Source organism: Channa argus, chromosome 17 (assembly GCF_033026475.1).
Source record: "Channa argus isolate prfri chromosome 17, Channa argus male v1.0, whole genome shotgun sequence".
In the NCBI taxonomy this organism is placed as follows: Eukaryota; Metazoa; Chordata; class Actinopteri; order Anabantiformes; family Channidae; genus Channa; species Channa argus.
In genome coordinates, this window is record NC_090213.1 from 7,539,043 (window position 1) to 7,554,789 (window position 15,747).

The 15,747-nt window shown below is 43.8% G+C and overlaps 1 protein-coding gene across 2 annotated transcripts in view; it reads left to right on the top strand.

The window, feature by feature from the left end:
- Positions 1 to 15,747, top strand: part of fut8b (fucosyltransferase 8b (alpha (1,6) fucosyltransferase)) — a 69,481-nt gene that overhangs the window by 29,850 nt on the left and 23,884 nt on the right. For both annotated transcript variants that reach the window (XM_067482181.1, XM_067482182.1), the window contains exon 2: positions 10,023 to 10,609. In XM_067482181.1, the coding sequence (XP_067338282.1) occupies positions 10,407 to 10,609 (203 nt within the window). In that variant the 5' untranslated portion in view covers positions 10,023 to 10,406. The remainder of the gene's footprint in view (positions 1 to 10,022; positions 10,610 to 15,747) is intronic.

The following is a 15,747-nucleotide window of genomic DNA, read 5'->3' on the forward strand; positions in this document are numbered from 1 at the left end:
AAACAATCCTGACCCAAAGCAAAGCAATTAAATGGAAAATTCACTGCAAGCTTACCCAAGTCTGTTACAAGCAGATCCCAGCGGGTTTGGGTTTAAATGTCAAGCTCTACCAAAAATCTGTAAAGATGAGGAAGAGGAAGCCAGCAACCAGAATGAAGAAATAGGGAGTGGAAGTGAATCGAGAGCAGGACGCACAGATGCAGTCAGGCTGGGGAGCTGCACAAAAAAACCCATCTCAACTTGTGAATTATTAATTTGGTGATCCGCTTTCAAGCCAGTAGCCAGTCCATCACATGGCCAATGCAGACAGACCAATGCACACAGCTGTGGGCAACTGAGGTTTCCGTTCATCTAACATGCATGTGTTTGGAGTGTAGCAGGAAGCCGGTTCCCCTGAAGGAAACTCAAAGGGAAGAGCAAACATGGAGGGTGAAGTCGATATACAAAAGACCTGAGCTGAGAGTCTCTGCTATGTGGTGGCGGCCCGACTCTCGCTGTACCAAAAATCCATTTTCAGCTTCTGCAGCATTGTCTTATAAAGCACGGCAGGACAGGGCTGTTTTAGACAGATTTGATGTGCCTTATGCGAGATTTTCTTTAAAATGGGTGACATTTCAAAAATACAAAGAAGAGGAAGCCTTTAGAAAGTTATCTGTCTCCTGCATTTGCCAGATTTTTCGACGCTTTTGTCTTGGGGGGGAAAAAAAGGCCTGATTTTAATCCAGAGTGCAGGATAAATAAATATGTCACTTTTTTTTGTTAGTTTTTCCCTTTTCTTTTTTAACTGCTGACGTGCTTTCACAGTGTGGGGATTTAAGGTCACGGAGCAAAGGAGCTAAGGGTTGAAGACAAGAGAATGGAGGTAATGTAGCAGAGAGTGATGCATCGGTGGGAGCTGGGTGTTACTGCTGTTTATAGAACTCCTTCTCTGTATTAGTCAGGACTCAAGCACCTCAGGGAACACTCTTCATCTCCCCCTCTGTTTCACTGTCTGCAGCCACCATCTTTCTTCTGATTACCACCTCCCTTTTTCACTCTTTTCCCCGGGTTTTTATGAATTTATTTATTTTGTTGTTGTTGTTGTTTCTGTCTGGGCATTCTTATGGCGTTTACCTTCCTCTTCCTCGGCTGCTGCGAGGTCTCTTGTAGCACAGCTCTCCTCGCCGGCTTTATTGTTTAAGCGTCGGCCGAGGATGAGGCACTTGTAGTGGAGGGAGAATGCGACTGCTTTTGCTCTGAGCCAGGGTATGATGGGAGTTAACCGCTGACCATAAATTCTGTCGCAGAAAATGAGTGAGATAGGGAGGGCCCAGTGGTGGGCTGCGCCGCTATAGCATTGGAAACGTAACTTATTGCACAAGGGACAGCCAAGCACCCTGGTAACGTCTATCATGGCTTTTATTGGAAGATTGTGGTAGATCAGGTCAATTTTTCTAACTGACTTACTCTGTGACTGGTGTCCCCTAACTGCTGGTTTCAGACATATTCCTTCTCTGTCTCTTCTCACTGCAGTGCCATTTCTGATTTTCTCCCTTTACTTTCCTGCCAGACTTGTCACTTGGACTCTGGTGACACTTTTTTTTATTTAATACCTGATCCCAAAGAGTCTTGCATTGCTTCACACAGCTGTGTAACCCGTATTTTAAACCTGGACTTGTGTATTATATCTGCTATGGGCGTATTAACTAAAATCCTCTGTTTATGCTGCTCTCTTTGTGGACTTCAGCCAAATTACATTACAGAATTGTAATCACAATGTGAGCCTGACCACTTCCAAGTCTTATTTCAAAGGTCTGATTGTAATCTTAACAAAATCCATATTCAGTGGATCCAGGCGTATCACATTATGCGTCACCGCATATTCGGATGATAAAATCACACAATTTAGCAGCACAGTGTAACAGTATCTGTTCTGTCTGCGTGTCCTCTTTATTCCTCCTTCTGTCTCCCCTTTTTGGCCACAGATTCCTTCTATTATCCTCCCTTTCGCTCTCTCTTTTCTCATGTGTATCCAGTCACTCATTAGGCCACTTTAAAGCCACTGAATGAAGGTTGGCACCTTTTGCACAGGGTCACCACAGGCCTCCCTCACTGCGCCTACATCTCCAGCTCGTCCCTGGAACTTCGGGCCTTGAAAGGTCAGTCGTTATTGACACTCATTAAAAGGAGAAGAAACTGGAACAGACAGGAAGTGTGTGCATCTATGTGTGGACCCAGACAAGAATATAGCTCAAGGGAGACTGATCACTTAGACCTTCAGTTTCACCTTTTCTGTGTCTTGCAAAAACTGATGGTCAAGGTTCTTTGCAGAGCACAGAGTGGCGTTCATGGAGGTCCAAGTTCCTCAGCGCAGCTGTGCATAAAGTAAATGATCAATCTGTAAAGATGCTTAGCTCCACAATGCCTCTGCAACTCTTCCATCCCCAAATACTCACTCACACACCCAGAGACACACTCTTTGACACTTAATGTCCTGTCTGCTCCAGGCGTGATACATGCACCTGCTCGAGTGGCTCGCTTGCCGTTTCTCCACACGCGCGCACAAACGCACGCACACCGCTGCAGATCCAGTTCATCACCCTTACTGACACGTAGATTTACTGTGCCGTCCTTGACCATGTCTGAGCCCCGAGATCCACCTTCGCTTGTCAGGAGACAGATTGGTGTGTGGTGCCCCTGCTCTACGATCTACGTTTTTATTTTGACATAAAAAGTAATACAAAAAGAGGAATGTTTGGTGCTTTTACTGCTAATCACATGTCCCTTTGTCCCAGTTAAACTTGTTTGCCAGCACAGACAAGACACACCCATCCTTGTGCACCATATTAGTGAGGTAGTGTGTCCCCCTTCATGTGTGTGGGCACCTATCATTGTGTAACGCAGTCAGTGCATGTGCACGTGTGAATGTGTGTGCATCTGTATCTTGCTGTCAGCGAATTCTCCACAGAGATAACCTTGAAGGAGAGGCCGTGTGCTTTGCTCTGATACTGAAAGCCAAGCTGCAGTGGGTTTTGCGGTCGCCTAGCTAGAACTTCAGTCAGACCTTTACTCACTTCTGTGAGACTTAATTCCAACGTTGCAATGAGGTGGGCTGCCTTCTCGGCACTCGAGTCGAGGCACTGCTCAGATATTTGGTGCTCTGTGAATGTGCAGCTCTCTCTGAAAAGAGCTGACATAAATGGTAACCTTCTCCCCACGACTCCACGTCTCCATTAGAGTCGGACCATTTTTGGTAAATGTTGATTTAGTTTATTTGCGTGGCTGAGTTAACATGTTTAGAAAGGTTTTCTCTACCATATAAAGCCTTAGGTGCTTTGCCTAACTGTTCTTTGCAGAGAGCTTCAGGCCAAATGAAAATAAAAAGGGCATTTAGGCAACATCACAATGAATCTAAAAGCAGTAGTCAGACTCTTATGAGTTGATTAAAAAAATGAATAACAGATGAAGTAGTCTTGATCTCTAACAGAAAAATAAGCTGGAAACAGAAATGATCAGGATTTGGATGAATGTGTGATGGGTACGTTACAGATGCTGATCAAAGAGCTGTTTAGATATGTCTCTTTAGCACCGTCTCGGGATGGTAGTTTGTGAAGAAGTTTTATTTATAAAGTAGCTTTGCGTAACAGTCCGGACCTGTGTTTTGTCAGGTATTCAGCCACAGTATAGGAATTAATAGTACACAAAGATTCGGTACCTACCTTTTGAGACGGTATAGAAAATACCTTACAGTGTGCGGATTTAGTAATTAAAGGTTAACTAGAGCACGAAAATATAAATATTTGTTTTCTGAAATCACCGGATATGAATTCTTCAAGACACCACTGAGATTAGCGAATAACAAAATAAACTGGTGGAGCAGCTTCTTCTGTTTGAGTCTGAGCGAGGGCGGAGCTCAGCCAAGTGTCCCTGTCTGCAGCAGAGAGGGAGCAGACAGCTCAGGTAAAGTCAAAGTTACCCCTTAACTCGACCGGACAACATCAAGGCTCGTTGGGGTACCAGCGTAAAAAACACTCCATGAATTAATGATCTCATTAAACGATCATAAACGCGCAGGAAAGCAATAATTTCAGCTGTGCCCGCAGTTCCCCATCAGTTCACTGCAACTAGCTTGTTGGCTAAATGCTGACTGCTACAAACACAGTAGCTTAGATTTGTGCGCTTAAAGCTGGAAGTCATAAAAAGCTGGATATGCTGTTCAACCTAATGTGCCACAAGTTCTGCTGGACTCTGAGACAGTCACAGTCCCAAACCAGGCAGGACCCTGTAGACGTCATATTAGTCTGTAAAACAGCTAGTACTGGTTTTTTTTGGGGGGGGGAAGGAATAATGCCCTGCAGTGCATATTATGTTGAAATGTAAATAGTTGATGAATTAAAAATGTATTTTATTTTTAGTATATTAACTTTTGTGTTAATATATTATGTTATATTATTATTATATTATATGTTAATTGAAAAAAAGATGCTAATGGAAAAATAATCGATGGTGTGTGGTACATCAAAAAAACCTATTGTTAAAACCTATTGTCAGTCTATTGTTCAGCCCTAAACAGAAGGGAGTCCCAGCTCATAATTTGAATATATAGATTAATATTTTACCATTATTAATACTAATATTAATACCATTATTTCTCATTTAGTGCTGTACACAGAATTCTAGAATTTAATATTGTTGTAAAGAAGTCTTCATTGTGCCAGATGTATAATGTCCTTATTATATCAATTGAAACTAAACAACAACATGAACATTTAAAAATAACGACTCCAAAGATCATCAGCCTTAAAAAACCTGGCGTGTGTAATTTGTTTGTAGAACCTTCCTCAGGATGTTCATCTCTCCTTAATTCCCATAAGCAATTCTGCGGACACCATTTTGGAGTACTCTGTGGTCTGGATTAAAACCCTTTGAGCATCCTGCCCTTTATTCTTGCTCTTCTCAATCTCTAGTGTATGTTTTCTTCTCTTTCCGCCTCTTGTCCCCACGCTAGACTTTCTTGCTCCCATTTAGCCCAAGTTAATGGACTCCTGCACATTCAAGTTGGAAATGCTGTGAAGTAAACAGCAGCTCATGAAATATTCACCACTCTCCTGTACTTGTGTGTGTGTGTGTGTGTGTGTGTGTGTGTGTATGCCCGTGTATGTGTGTGCAGTTGGCCATACCTGACCAAGCCAAGTGACACATCCACTCACAGCCACGCGCATGCATATAAAACACTGGGGTGCCCCTAAAAGCTAAGGGGTGTCTCTGCATCTCGGCTCTGAGCCAACTGAGAAGCAAAAAGGAGAGTGGGAGTGGGACTACTCTGCTGCTGAGTGAGTGAGTTTGCTCATATTCGCATTGATGGGGAAAAAAAAAATCATGGTCACACTCAGCATTTAATCGGAATGTTTTTGTTGGAAACTGGAGAGCAAACATTTCAGGTCACAATCCTTCTTCCTGAAACATTTGTGTTGCCTGGGTTGTTACTCTATAATCTGTTTTTCAGTGCCCGATTCATACTTTTCATCCTTGTTGTTCGATTCACCCAAGGTGTCTTTGGTTCTGGTACTTGTATTTCAACTGTGTTAACCCTGTGTTCCCAACACCAGTGTGATCCATCCCCAGGGATCTAGGGCAGAGGTTGGAAGGTTGCTTCAGACCAGCTGAGATAATAACCAGAAAAGCTGCCCAGTGGACATTTGTAGGAGACGGCTGCCTGGTGAAGCCAGTATCAGGTGCCAGTGAAGCTTTATGGCCATAAAGAAGGATGTTTTTCAAGAACATCCTGCTCAGCAAAACACCCCTGTATAAATGATGGTTAAAAATTGCTGCCAGAGTTGCAGTTGATGTTTTGCTTGCTGCATTTTTTCTGTAGGCCAAACACCTGCAAGCTTCCCCCTGCATTGTGCTTATAAGCTTATATTGAGGCTCCGATGTCTCAAAGTGGTAATATGTTGGAGTGGAAAACTCCGAATTCATTGAAAAAAAAATTTTTGTCAGCATCAGCACAAATACATCTGCTGTCCAATCATAGGTTCAATTCAGCGTTATCTGTCAAATGGATATGTCTGCATCACTGTCATAAATGTGTAAATAGATTTTTTTTTATTTATTTTTCCCCCATTGGCATTGTTTCAGTGCTGCTATTGATCCTGTGTGTTTTTAGACACGCACATCATTTCTTTGCCACTGTGCTACATGCCATACTACTCTATGTAGCACCGCTCACTGTATATCCCCTTAAGCGTCGCCCCTAGCATCATACACTAACACACTTTCCTGTATACATTGATGATAAGCAACAGATTTGTATATAATATAAATGATGCTACTCTCCAATTGTTTATGACCTGCAGTGCCTGTGTTGCTGCATTACAAGCTGTCCTTAACCAAACTCCATGTATAATTCAGAGACAGACGACATTATTTTGCTTATTGCCTGCACACTGGAGCCCCACTGATAGATGACCCGTTGAAGATTCAGCTGCAGGACTGAAAAACTGGTAATCTCTCTCGACCCCTAGGGGTTCTGCATGCTGCAGCAGAAGGGAGGGGGGGGCTTGTGACAGCGCTGACAGTCCGCCCTGCAGTGCCACATATGCCACGCCTGCCTTTACCGCCCAAGCAGCTCTCTCTGTTACTGTGGCAGCAAGGTAAAGGGCAGTGTGGGAGAATAATGATGTTTGAAATGCAGGGTGGAGAGGAAAATTTGGGGAGCAAGTGTGTGGGTGGTGCAGTGGAGAAGTGGCTCCATTTATAAACGGCATAGGCCCACTCACTTCTTCCAAAGTCAGAAGGCTGCATATTCAAAAAGTAGCAGTCACATATTTCATTTTGTCCTGAATAGCTGAAACATTGCAGTCATCTTTCCACTTTGATAGTGAGGGAGGAGGGACTTGGTGACACAAAGAAGAAGAAGAAGAAAAGAGGCAGAATATCAAACTTCGCTAAAATTCCACTGTCAGCATATCTGTCACAAAGTCCATCTTATAAATGGTTGTGGCACAGTGAGCTTCTTTTATTTTTTATTTAACTGATATTATTATAATTTCCATTATTTATATAGCCCCTCGTTCGTCTCGAGGGCAGAGGTTTGAGAAAATGCAAAAACTCTTCAGTGCTCGACTGATACTCTGCTGTTTCTCTGGTGGAATTTGACACTTCCAAATCTTCATCAGTGGAATAAATTAGTAGTATTTTCTTTTTAATCACAGGGCCGGAAAGATGTCTCGTCATTCTTTTACTTAAAAAACACGGATTTGAAACTGTCAAGTCAGGTGGGCTACAAATGTGTTTTGCTTTTTCTATGCCACTGCATCAAAGCCAAAGTTAAGCTGAAAGGCATATTGAAAAGGAACCATAAAACCTTCTTCACTTAATTTCTGAAGCCATTAAATAGATTTGATAATTGCTATAATGCGCAGTTAGTAAATGCTCTGCACTTATATAGTGCTTTTCTACCTATTGGTGCTCAAAGCGCTTTACTCTGCTTCTCATTCACCCATTCACACACACAATCACACACTTACACACTGGCCAACACTCACCGGGAGCAACTCAGTTGGGCTTCAGTGTCTTGATCAAGGACACTTCGACAAGTAACGGGAGGAGCCAGGGATCAACCCCAAAACTGCGGGATTGGTGGATGACCGCTCTACCTTCTGCCACAGTCACAGCGGTAAAGTAGCTGACTGTAGAAAAAACTGCTTTAATTATAAAATAGAATTACCCAATAGTCCTTAAGGCTTTTGCACCCTCTGAGTTTTAGTGCAGCTCGTTTATGATTATGCATTCGGTTGATCCCAGGCAGTGTTAACTAACCTCTGCAAACCAGCTGCTCCCGGTAATCTGACCACATTAGCTCACGCCGTTCAATAAGCTACACAAATACTGTGTGAATTTGCTTTAGCTATTAGTGGCTGTAAACTGTGTGACAATTTCAGCAAACGTGTGAGGCTCCACTGCCGTTTCGACAATAATAAGTCACATTTATGACCTTTAGTGTGACGGATGAGTGTGCGTGGCCTTTTAAACCTGATTGTGTTGGTCCCTTTTTTTTTTTCTCTTTTTTTCTTGTAACCTTGTTAAATGATGTTGGTTTTATTTTTCAAAGCTGCTAATGGGGCAGATGACGCAGATGACAAAATGGGGAGAACAGTCAAAACTGAAGCAGCAGAGCGGCATGTTTAAAAACAAGGCTGGATCTTACAATTCTTATAGTTCACCTAGTTTCAAACACACTTGCTGGTAATTCTTTTAAATGTCTATCTGAACTCTTGAACTTCTAACAGAGCAAGTATAGCAAGTTCAAACTTTTTTCCCTCTTACCTTTCTATACCACTGATTAGTCAGTGTCCCAAGTCCTGCAATGAGACTATGGTAATATCCCCAAAGTTCTATTAACGAAGCATTAAGAAATTACTGATTGAGTTTGACTTTAAAGTATAAGCTGATCAGCTAAACAGAAGTGCTATATCAAAAGGAATCCCATATCCTATTTGGCAGTGGTTGCTTGCCTCATCCAACACTTTTATATTTATCAGTTTTAGTCTACTGAACACAAACCTCATTATTGCTCCTCAGACACAGTGACAAGGGATTTTGCAGCCTGCCTTTTAGTAAAGTCCCAGTCCTGCATTAGCTGGTGGAGTGCTACCCTCTTGCAGCTCCTATTTTCCATAATAAAACACAGCTCAGCACATCCTCGTGCTGCATACATAAAGAGGAGCCACCCTCGTGTCAGCCCAGGTTAGTCACCACGGTAGCGCCAGGCAAGGAAGGAACGTCTGCACAGATTTCAGCAACCGCACATCATTCAATAAGAAATGAAGGAGAGGAGTTTGCACCTCTTTCTTTCAGTTGTTATATTCTGGGTAGTTTGCTTCAGTAAGCACATACAGCCTCTATAGTGTTACAGCATGGCACCATTTGTGTCCTACATATTATTTATGCTGCCATGGCGAACATGAGCTGCTGTTAACCTACTTCTGTACTGCCAGGCGAACTCCAGCAGGAACACTTTCCTCTGTCTTCACTGCTCACAGCCAGGAACACCAGAGACACTGCAATGTGTCAATCAATCCCACCACTCCTCTGCCAGTTGCATATAGTCTACGATGCTTGGCGTTATTCCAGTATGCTGTGGTACACACTCTGAGATGATAGCGCACGCACTTGGATGTTGTGCACAACACACACCTGCCAGTCTTCATCCTGCCACATTACTTGTCTCAGTTGTGTGACAAGGCTTTGTTGGGGAGTTGACAGCGAAGGTTGCTTCATAAACCCCTGCACGTGTCCACCTCCCCCGCTGCTCTGGGATAAAGGGAAGTGATGATCCAGGGATTTTTCACTCCCTCTGCTCACTTGAGCTCACCATTTCACCTTGACTATGTTGCATTCTGTCACAGAGGCTGTGGGGATGGGAGTGGGCACTTGGGGAAAGAACTTAGTGGGATTTAGACGTCTCTGAACAAATCCGTTAGCTGTCGGGCTTAATCGAGCTGTAACCCTCAATCGTGCAGAGGGAGTGCTTGTTGGAAGTGGGTGGTGATAGGCTGTGGCTGTGAATGTGGTGTTGGGTTTTAAGGAAATAAAAGACATATTCTTCTTTGTATGGTAGCTTTAGTGTTTGTGTGTGTGTGTGTGTGTGTGTTTTTGTGCACACAAGCAGGCAGGACATGGAAAATGGAACATCCCTGTCCTGCCTTGACAGCAATGCAGCAAAGCTCAGGGTTTGTACATCACTATGTAAATGCAAATTGCAGTGTCATGCTGATCAATCCTGCAGGCTGCTGAGACAGGGTTATATTGGGACCAGTCAGCAGCATCTCGGAATCCTTCGGTCTGTTTGCCCGTTCGATGCTTTCTTTTTCTGTATGGCACTTTAGGAGGATGTCTCATCCTCTGTAGCATTTTTCAGGATGACCCGCTGGCCTAATCTTTGAATGGCTTAAATTTGCTTAACTAACAAGAAGATAAATATTTGCAAGACAAAACTTGCACAATGCAGCTAACTCTCTCCTCTTTCTTTATTTCTACAGGATGCAACTCTAATAAAAGAATCCTGTGGGAGTGGCAGGAAACAACAAAGCAGTGTGGGACAAACTGGTCAACACGGTGCTGGGCAAAGGGGAGAAGACACCAATTAGGCCGTCAAAGCACAGACTTCTGAGCATGTTCGCTCACACAGGAAAGTCAAGTTGAGAAAAACTTGCTGCGACTCCTTAGCCACAAACACACACGTCTCCCTTTCATCTGTCCTTTTCTCGTAAATCATCCCCGCAGAGATGCCGATGCCAAAGTTGATGCTGTGGTGCTTGTGGTGACGGGGCACAGAGTGTGTGCGCACATCTGGCAGGCAGGCCGGTGTGTCGGTGGGCGAACAGGCACACCAAGAGGAATTTTTAGGTGGGCCTGGTTGAACCATGCGGCCCTGGGCAGGTTCATGGCGTTGGATTACCCTGGTGCTTTTGGCCTGGGGCACGCTTCTCTTCTACATTGGTGGTCACTTGGTGAAGGACAGCGAGCACCCGGAGCGGTCCAGCCGAGAGCTCTCCAAGATCCTGGCCAAGCTGGAGCGACTCAAGCAGCAGAATGAAGATCTGCGGCGCATGGCTGAATCGCTCAGGTAACAACAAGCTGCATGATTAAAATGAAAACACTTTAAACCATACAGCTGATTTCTGCTTGTCATATACATCCTCAAATTGAGTTACATTGTAGTAAGTAAGAAAAACAAAAGGGCAACAGACAAAAAATAAATATAATTCCCAACACAATTGAATAAAAGTCAAATCCTGCACTGTTACTTTTGTTTTTACACAATTGGTACTTGGATACTTGGCCAAATCCAGTGATGTGCCAAGCAGTGATACATTACATTTTTACATTTTTTGGTAAAATACATTAGTTCCCATAAGTCATTTTTAAATGTGTGGATGTGTAGAAAACATAATGCAAGAAGTGATGCACAAAAGTTGGTAGAAATTTGTTAAAACACTATGTTGCAATGCATTATGCTTCTAATCTTCTGAAAAGGCCAGAAGTTAAGTACAGCCTCTGGCTCAGCGGTCGTCCAATCGCCAGAATGTAGCAGTGAGATGATTGTTTCTTGCGTTTCTTATAAAAAACATCAGCTTTTTGTGTGTGACGTACGGTTAAACAAATGCTGTCGCAGTGTTTCATCAAAAGCCGATCAGTGGTGTCAGAGCTGCTGCGTGTGACAGACAGACAGATGGACTGTCACACACTTGACCAGATTTTATTGTTTTATTTTGGCGGAGAATAGCACATTGTACGAGCCCATTAACCACTCAGCGGGTTTCACACATTTGAGCTATGTGTAACAGAGAGACAGATGGTTCTGTTCTTATCTACGCACACTGACAGTGTTTCTCTTTGCACAAACAAGGGGTCTCTACATGGTTGTATATGTCTGCGAGTGTTCATGCATGTGCAGGGATTACAGTAGCTTGTCCTAGTGTGAGCCATATTACCAGGGAACTCGGGCTTCAGATGTTGCCTTTCGCAGCTCCTCTGTGATATTCCGAATCACTTTGATGTGTGGCTGTCATCAGCTCACGCAAACATAATAACACTCACACGTATGTTGCTTGAGACACATGATCCCCAGTTAAATCCCTCGCTTTTGTAATTATTCAAAATTGGCTCAAAAACAAAGGTGGGATTCATGGCACAGGACACAAGTGCAGCTTTCAGTCGAGCAGTGTCCAGATGGGTCCCTGACACACTGCACGCTTGTTGCTTGTTATTGAGTTCGGTTGTTGATCTGGGACCACGGCCTCCACAGTTGTTTACTGGGGCACCGCTACAAGCCACTCTAAGCTTCAGCTAAGTATCCGCCACAGCAAGCCAAAAGCAGGCGCCTCACTTGCCGAGGTTGAACTTTATGAGGTATCGACAGAAACTGGTCGGTTTGTCCTCTCTTCAATTTTGTACCTCTGCGTGCCTGTCTGTGTTTGTGTGTGTGTGTGTGTGTGTGTGTGTGTGTGTGTGTGTGTGTGTGTGTGTGTGTGTGATAACTCCTACACTGCCTCATTCTGGTGTATTACTTATCCTTATATTAGACCTAATAGATGCAGAGATGCTGTTAGTGAGCTGCCCATCATTCCTGCCACCGCCACTCCCTTCTCCATTCATCGCGTCCTCCTGTTCCTTGTTTCACTCCTTCCTCCTTCTCCACCTCACTACCAAACTGCTGACAGAAGCATGGCGCCAAGCCAGACCCCGGCCGACAGTTGCCACGCACTGACTGACTATGTAACAACTCACTAGCTCGCTGATCAACTAGCTAAAGGCAACCCTAACTCAATTCCCTGTCTTACACGTTCTGCAGATTTGGACTGGAAACACGAATGCCTGGATGTTGTACAAGGAGAGTTCTGCTCTTTGCAAGCACCCCGCTGACAAAAGATAATAAAGGAGGTTTCATCCAAAGCACCTAACCTTCACATTAGTGCATTCATTTTTTATGAGTGGCTTCAGAGAGATTCAGACCCATAAAACTGACATTATTACACATTTGTGTTGAGTTATTATGCCGTAGAAACTCACTGCATTGAGATTGATTTATGGCTCAGAGTAGGTTTAAACTTGGTTAGTGTCATCACACCACAGCAGAACTAGATGGATGTGTAATGTGTTATTGTGCAGTGTTATGCAGTCATTATATATTTATGAAGGGATCTTGTTTACATTGTCTCATTCACTTTACGAATAAAGTGATGAAGTAGTTTGTGTGAAATATTAATTTTCTTGATCACGAAGGGAAAATTTGTGTTGCATCCCTGAGACCCTATTCAACCTGCTCGCTGTTTACACGCTCTTTAAAACAGAAAGGCCCCTGTAATGTTAATCAATCAATCAACGATCCAAATTTGTGTCACCTAGCTGGCCAACAGATTCAGTCCAGTGGTTCGTCTATTGAGGCCATTTATGAGTGGTTTGAGTGACAGGCAGCGTACCAACCTACCGATCGCCCAGCAGCATTAATGAGGGGTGAAGACGAGGTCGAGTCGCTCAGTCTGTCTGGCTCCGCCCTCTCTGCAGCTGTCAGTCACCTCGGGCACGATGCCATGACGAAGACAATGACGCGCCAGCCCGATGGTGTGACTTCGCAGGGAGTGAGAGGTGAAAGTGACAGCTGGGCTAAGTGATGAGGACCTGATCGATCCTCCCCCTGGCATGCCAACAGATTGAAGGAGGGAGTGCGTGATGCAGTGGAGGAGAAGCTGAGACGAATCTGATGCATGGCTAAATAAAGGGCAGCAAGAAGAAGTTTGAAAAAAAAAAAGTCTCATGTAGCTATATGGTATTTTACAGGACCATCAGAAACGATCTGATTAAAAAGCAGTGTAACCCAATTTTTTTTTATCCGTTGATAAATTGCTTAACACAGTTTCAATTGACCCGGTGCTGTAAACTCGGCCCATTAGATGCAATCTGCAAGTCAAAAGGAGTACAAAGAGTTATTTGCATAGACAGTACCATGTAGCCCACATGTAGGACAGATGGCGACGTTTGAAATTGGCTTGTAAAAGTGCAGGGTTCCGTCCAGTAGATTTCCAGTAGGCCATTTTGGCCATTTTGTGTTTTTATAGCCTCCTATCAGCAATCAGCCACAAGATTAAAACAATCTGATTGTGTTATTGTTGTGGCATTATGAGCAGTCTGTGCAGCAAGTGGTGATGCATAGTGTGTTCCGATGCCAGCGTTAAATTTAACCCATTCTGACGCCTGTCAGCCTCAGCGTTGTATTGTTTTGGTTGATCTGTTTATTGTAGGTCATTCAAAACAGTTAAAAATAGATGTGTCCACTTGCATAAGGAGTCAGTGAGAGGATGAAGCTCAATCTTTCAGATTTGAACAACCATCCGTAGGTCCAGTGAGGGAAAATCATCCACAACAGACACACACACACACACACACACACACACACACACACACACACACACACACCTCTGTTCAGTAGGTCTCACAAGAATGCGCCATCCAGTATCAGTTTACGTGGAATGAAACTGTTTGAGTTAGTAGACATAACATGGATATAACAAAGCCAGGGAGACAAAACACACATGCAGTATTTTACACTGGATGTATAATATACTGCATATGAGGACTGCATTGTTTTTATCTGTCTCTTCAATCTTGTATTCCTCAGAGGTCACTCAAACCTGAGCACACTTCTCTTCATTTATAGTGTTTACAAGAAACCCACATTCCTGTTGTTTATTAGCTATGGAGTTCAGTGTAACACACTGTGTAAGTTCCCAGGGAACTAACACAGTGAGTCTCAGAGAGTTGTAGTACAGACATGTATACACCTGCAGAATACAGGATCAGTAAATAACATTAAGTTGCTGCCTAATGTAAAGACAAGTTGCAGTCATGTTGCCCCCTTTCATCTACTCCTCCTCTACATCTCCATCCATATGTATGGTTTCTCAGGTTAGCACATGGCTTTTCTTTTGAAGTCTTCCAGAGGATATCAAACGTTACCGTGCAAATATGTATGTGCCGCACTGCCACCCACTGTTCAAACTGCTCCGCCTGTCTCAGATCATCTTCTGAACTCCATGGTTACCATGTGTAGGGGTGGGAGGCAGTGGAGCGACAGCTGGGGCAGCATTTCAGAGGAAACTGTTGCATGCAGAACCTCGCCTGCTTTCCGGCTCAGTGCTTAGTGCCGGTGGGGCTCATCACCCCTTCTTTCATAGCTTGTCTTTCACTCCACCATGTCCCTCTCTCCCCCAATACCCCCACCCACCCTTGGAACCGTACCCCACTTTCCCCGCGTCAGTGTTTTTCTCATCTGTTACCTCCTGTATCATTTGATTAAGATGCTGTGGAATCCAGCTGCCTTGTCTAGTCTCCGCTTCAGGTCCTCTAGAGTTACCATCAGGGATCATTTGTGTTCAGTGTTTACCTCCTCCCTGTGTGTGTCTGTGGGTTTTGATACTGCTGAGTGTTTGCATATGTTTTATATCTACATATCGTGGTTCGGGATGTGTGTTGCCTGTACCAGCACTATGTGTCAGCAATTTTTTTCTCTCTTTGGAGCACTCTGGTTAACCTCTGCACCATGTCTCTAATAGTTAGCCTGTGCTGATCTGGCCTATTTCATCCGCCTTGTTCAAGAGCATGTCTTGCTCCTAACAACCCAGGAAAATGATGTCACTGAGCAAATGGCCTTGTTCCCTACAATGGTGTAACTAGCAGGTTAGGGTGTGGCCTCTGGGAGATTTCTTAGAATAATGTTTGAACAGACTTAGATGTGAGAACAGATACTAGAGTTCATACTAGCAGAGGAAAAACACCTGGGTCTTGTTTCTAAAGATCTGTGTCAGGCAGCTGAAATGGGCACACCACGGATTTCACAGGGAATAGAAGTGCAATACATAAAAATACTCTATAAATATCTGGGATCCTCAAAGGTATGGAGAGGCACTTGTACATCACATGGTTACGTAATCTAAGTTAAAATATCCCCCGTTTTCTCCTCAGTTATTTTCATGGCTTTGATGCACAATGCTCAGTTAGTGCTCAGTGAAGTGGGAGGCCAGGGCTTGTCAGGGACCGGGGCTGTTGCAACTTTAAAAGTCTCATCTTTATGCCTGGCAGCGACTGATGTTCCTCACTCAGGGAGCAAATTGAGTTTGCATGCCTTGATGACTCGTTAACATGGCCTTTGCAGCACTTCACCGATGTCCCTGTGCATTTGAACATATTCCATGTTTAATAGTTTTA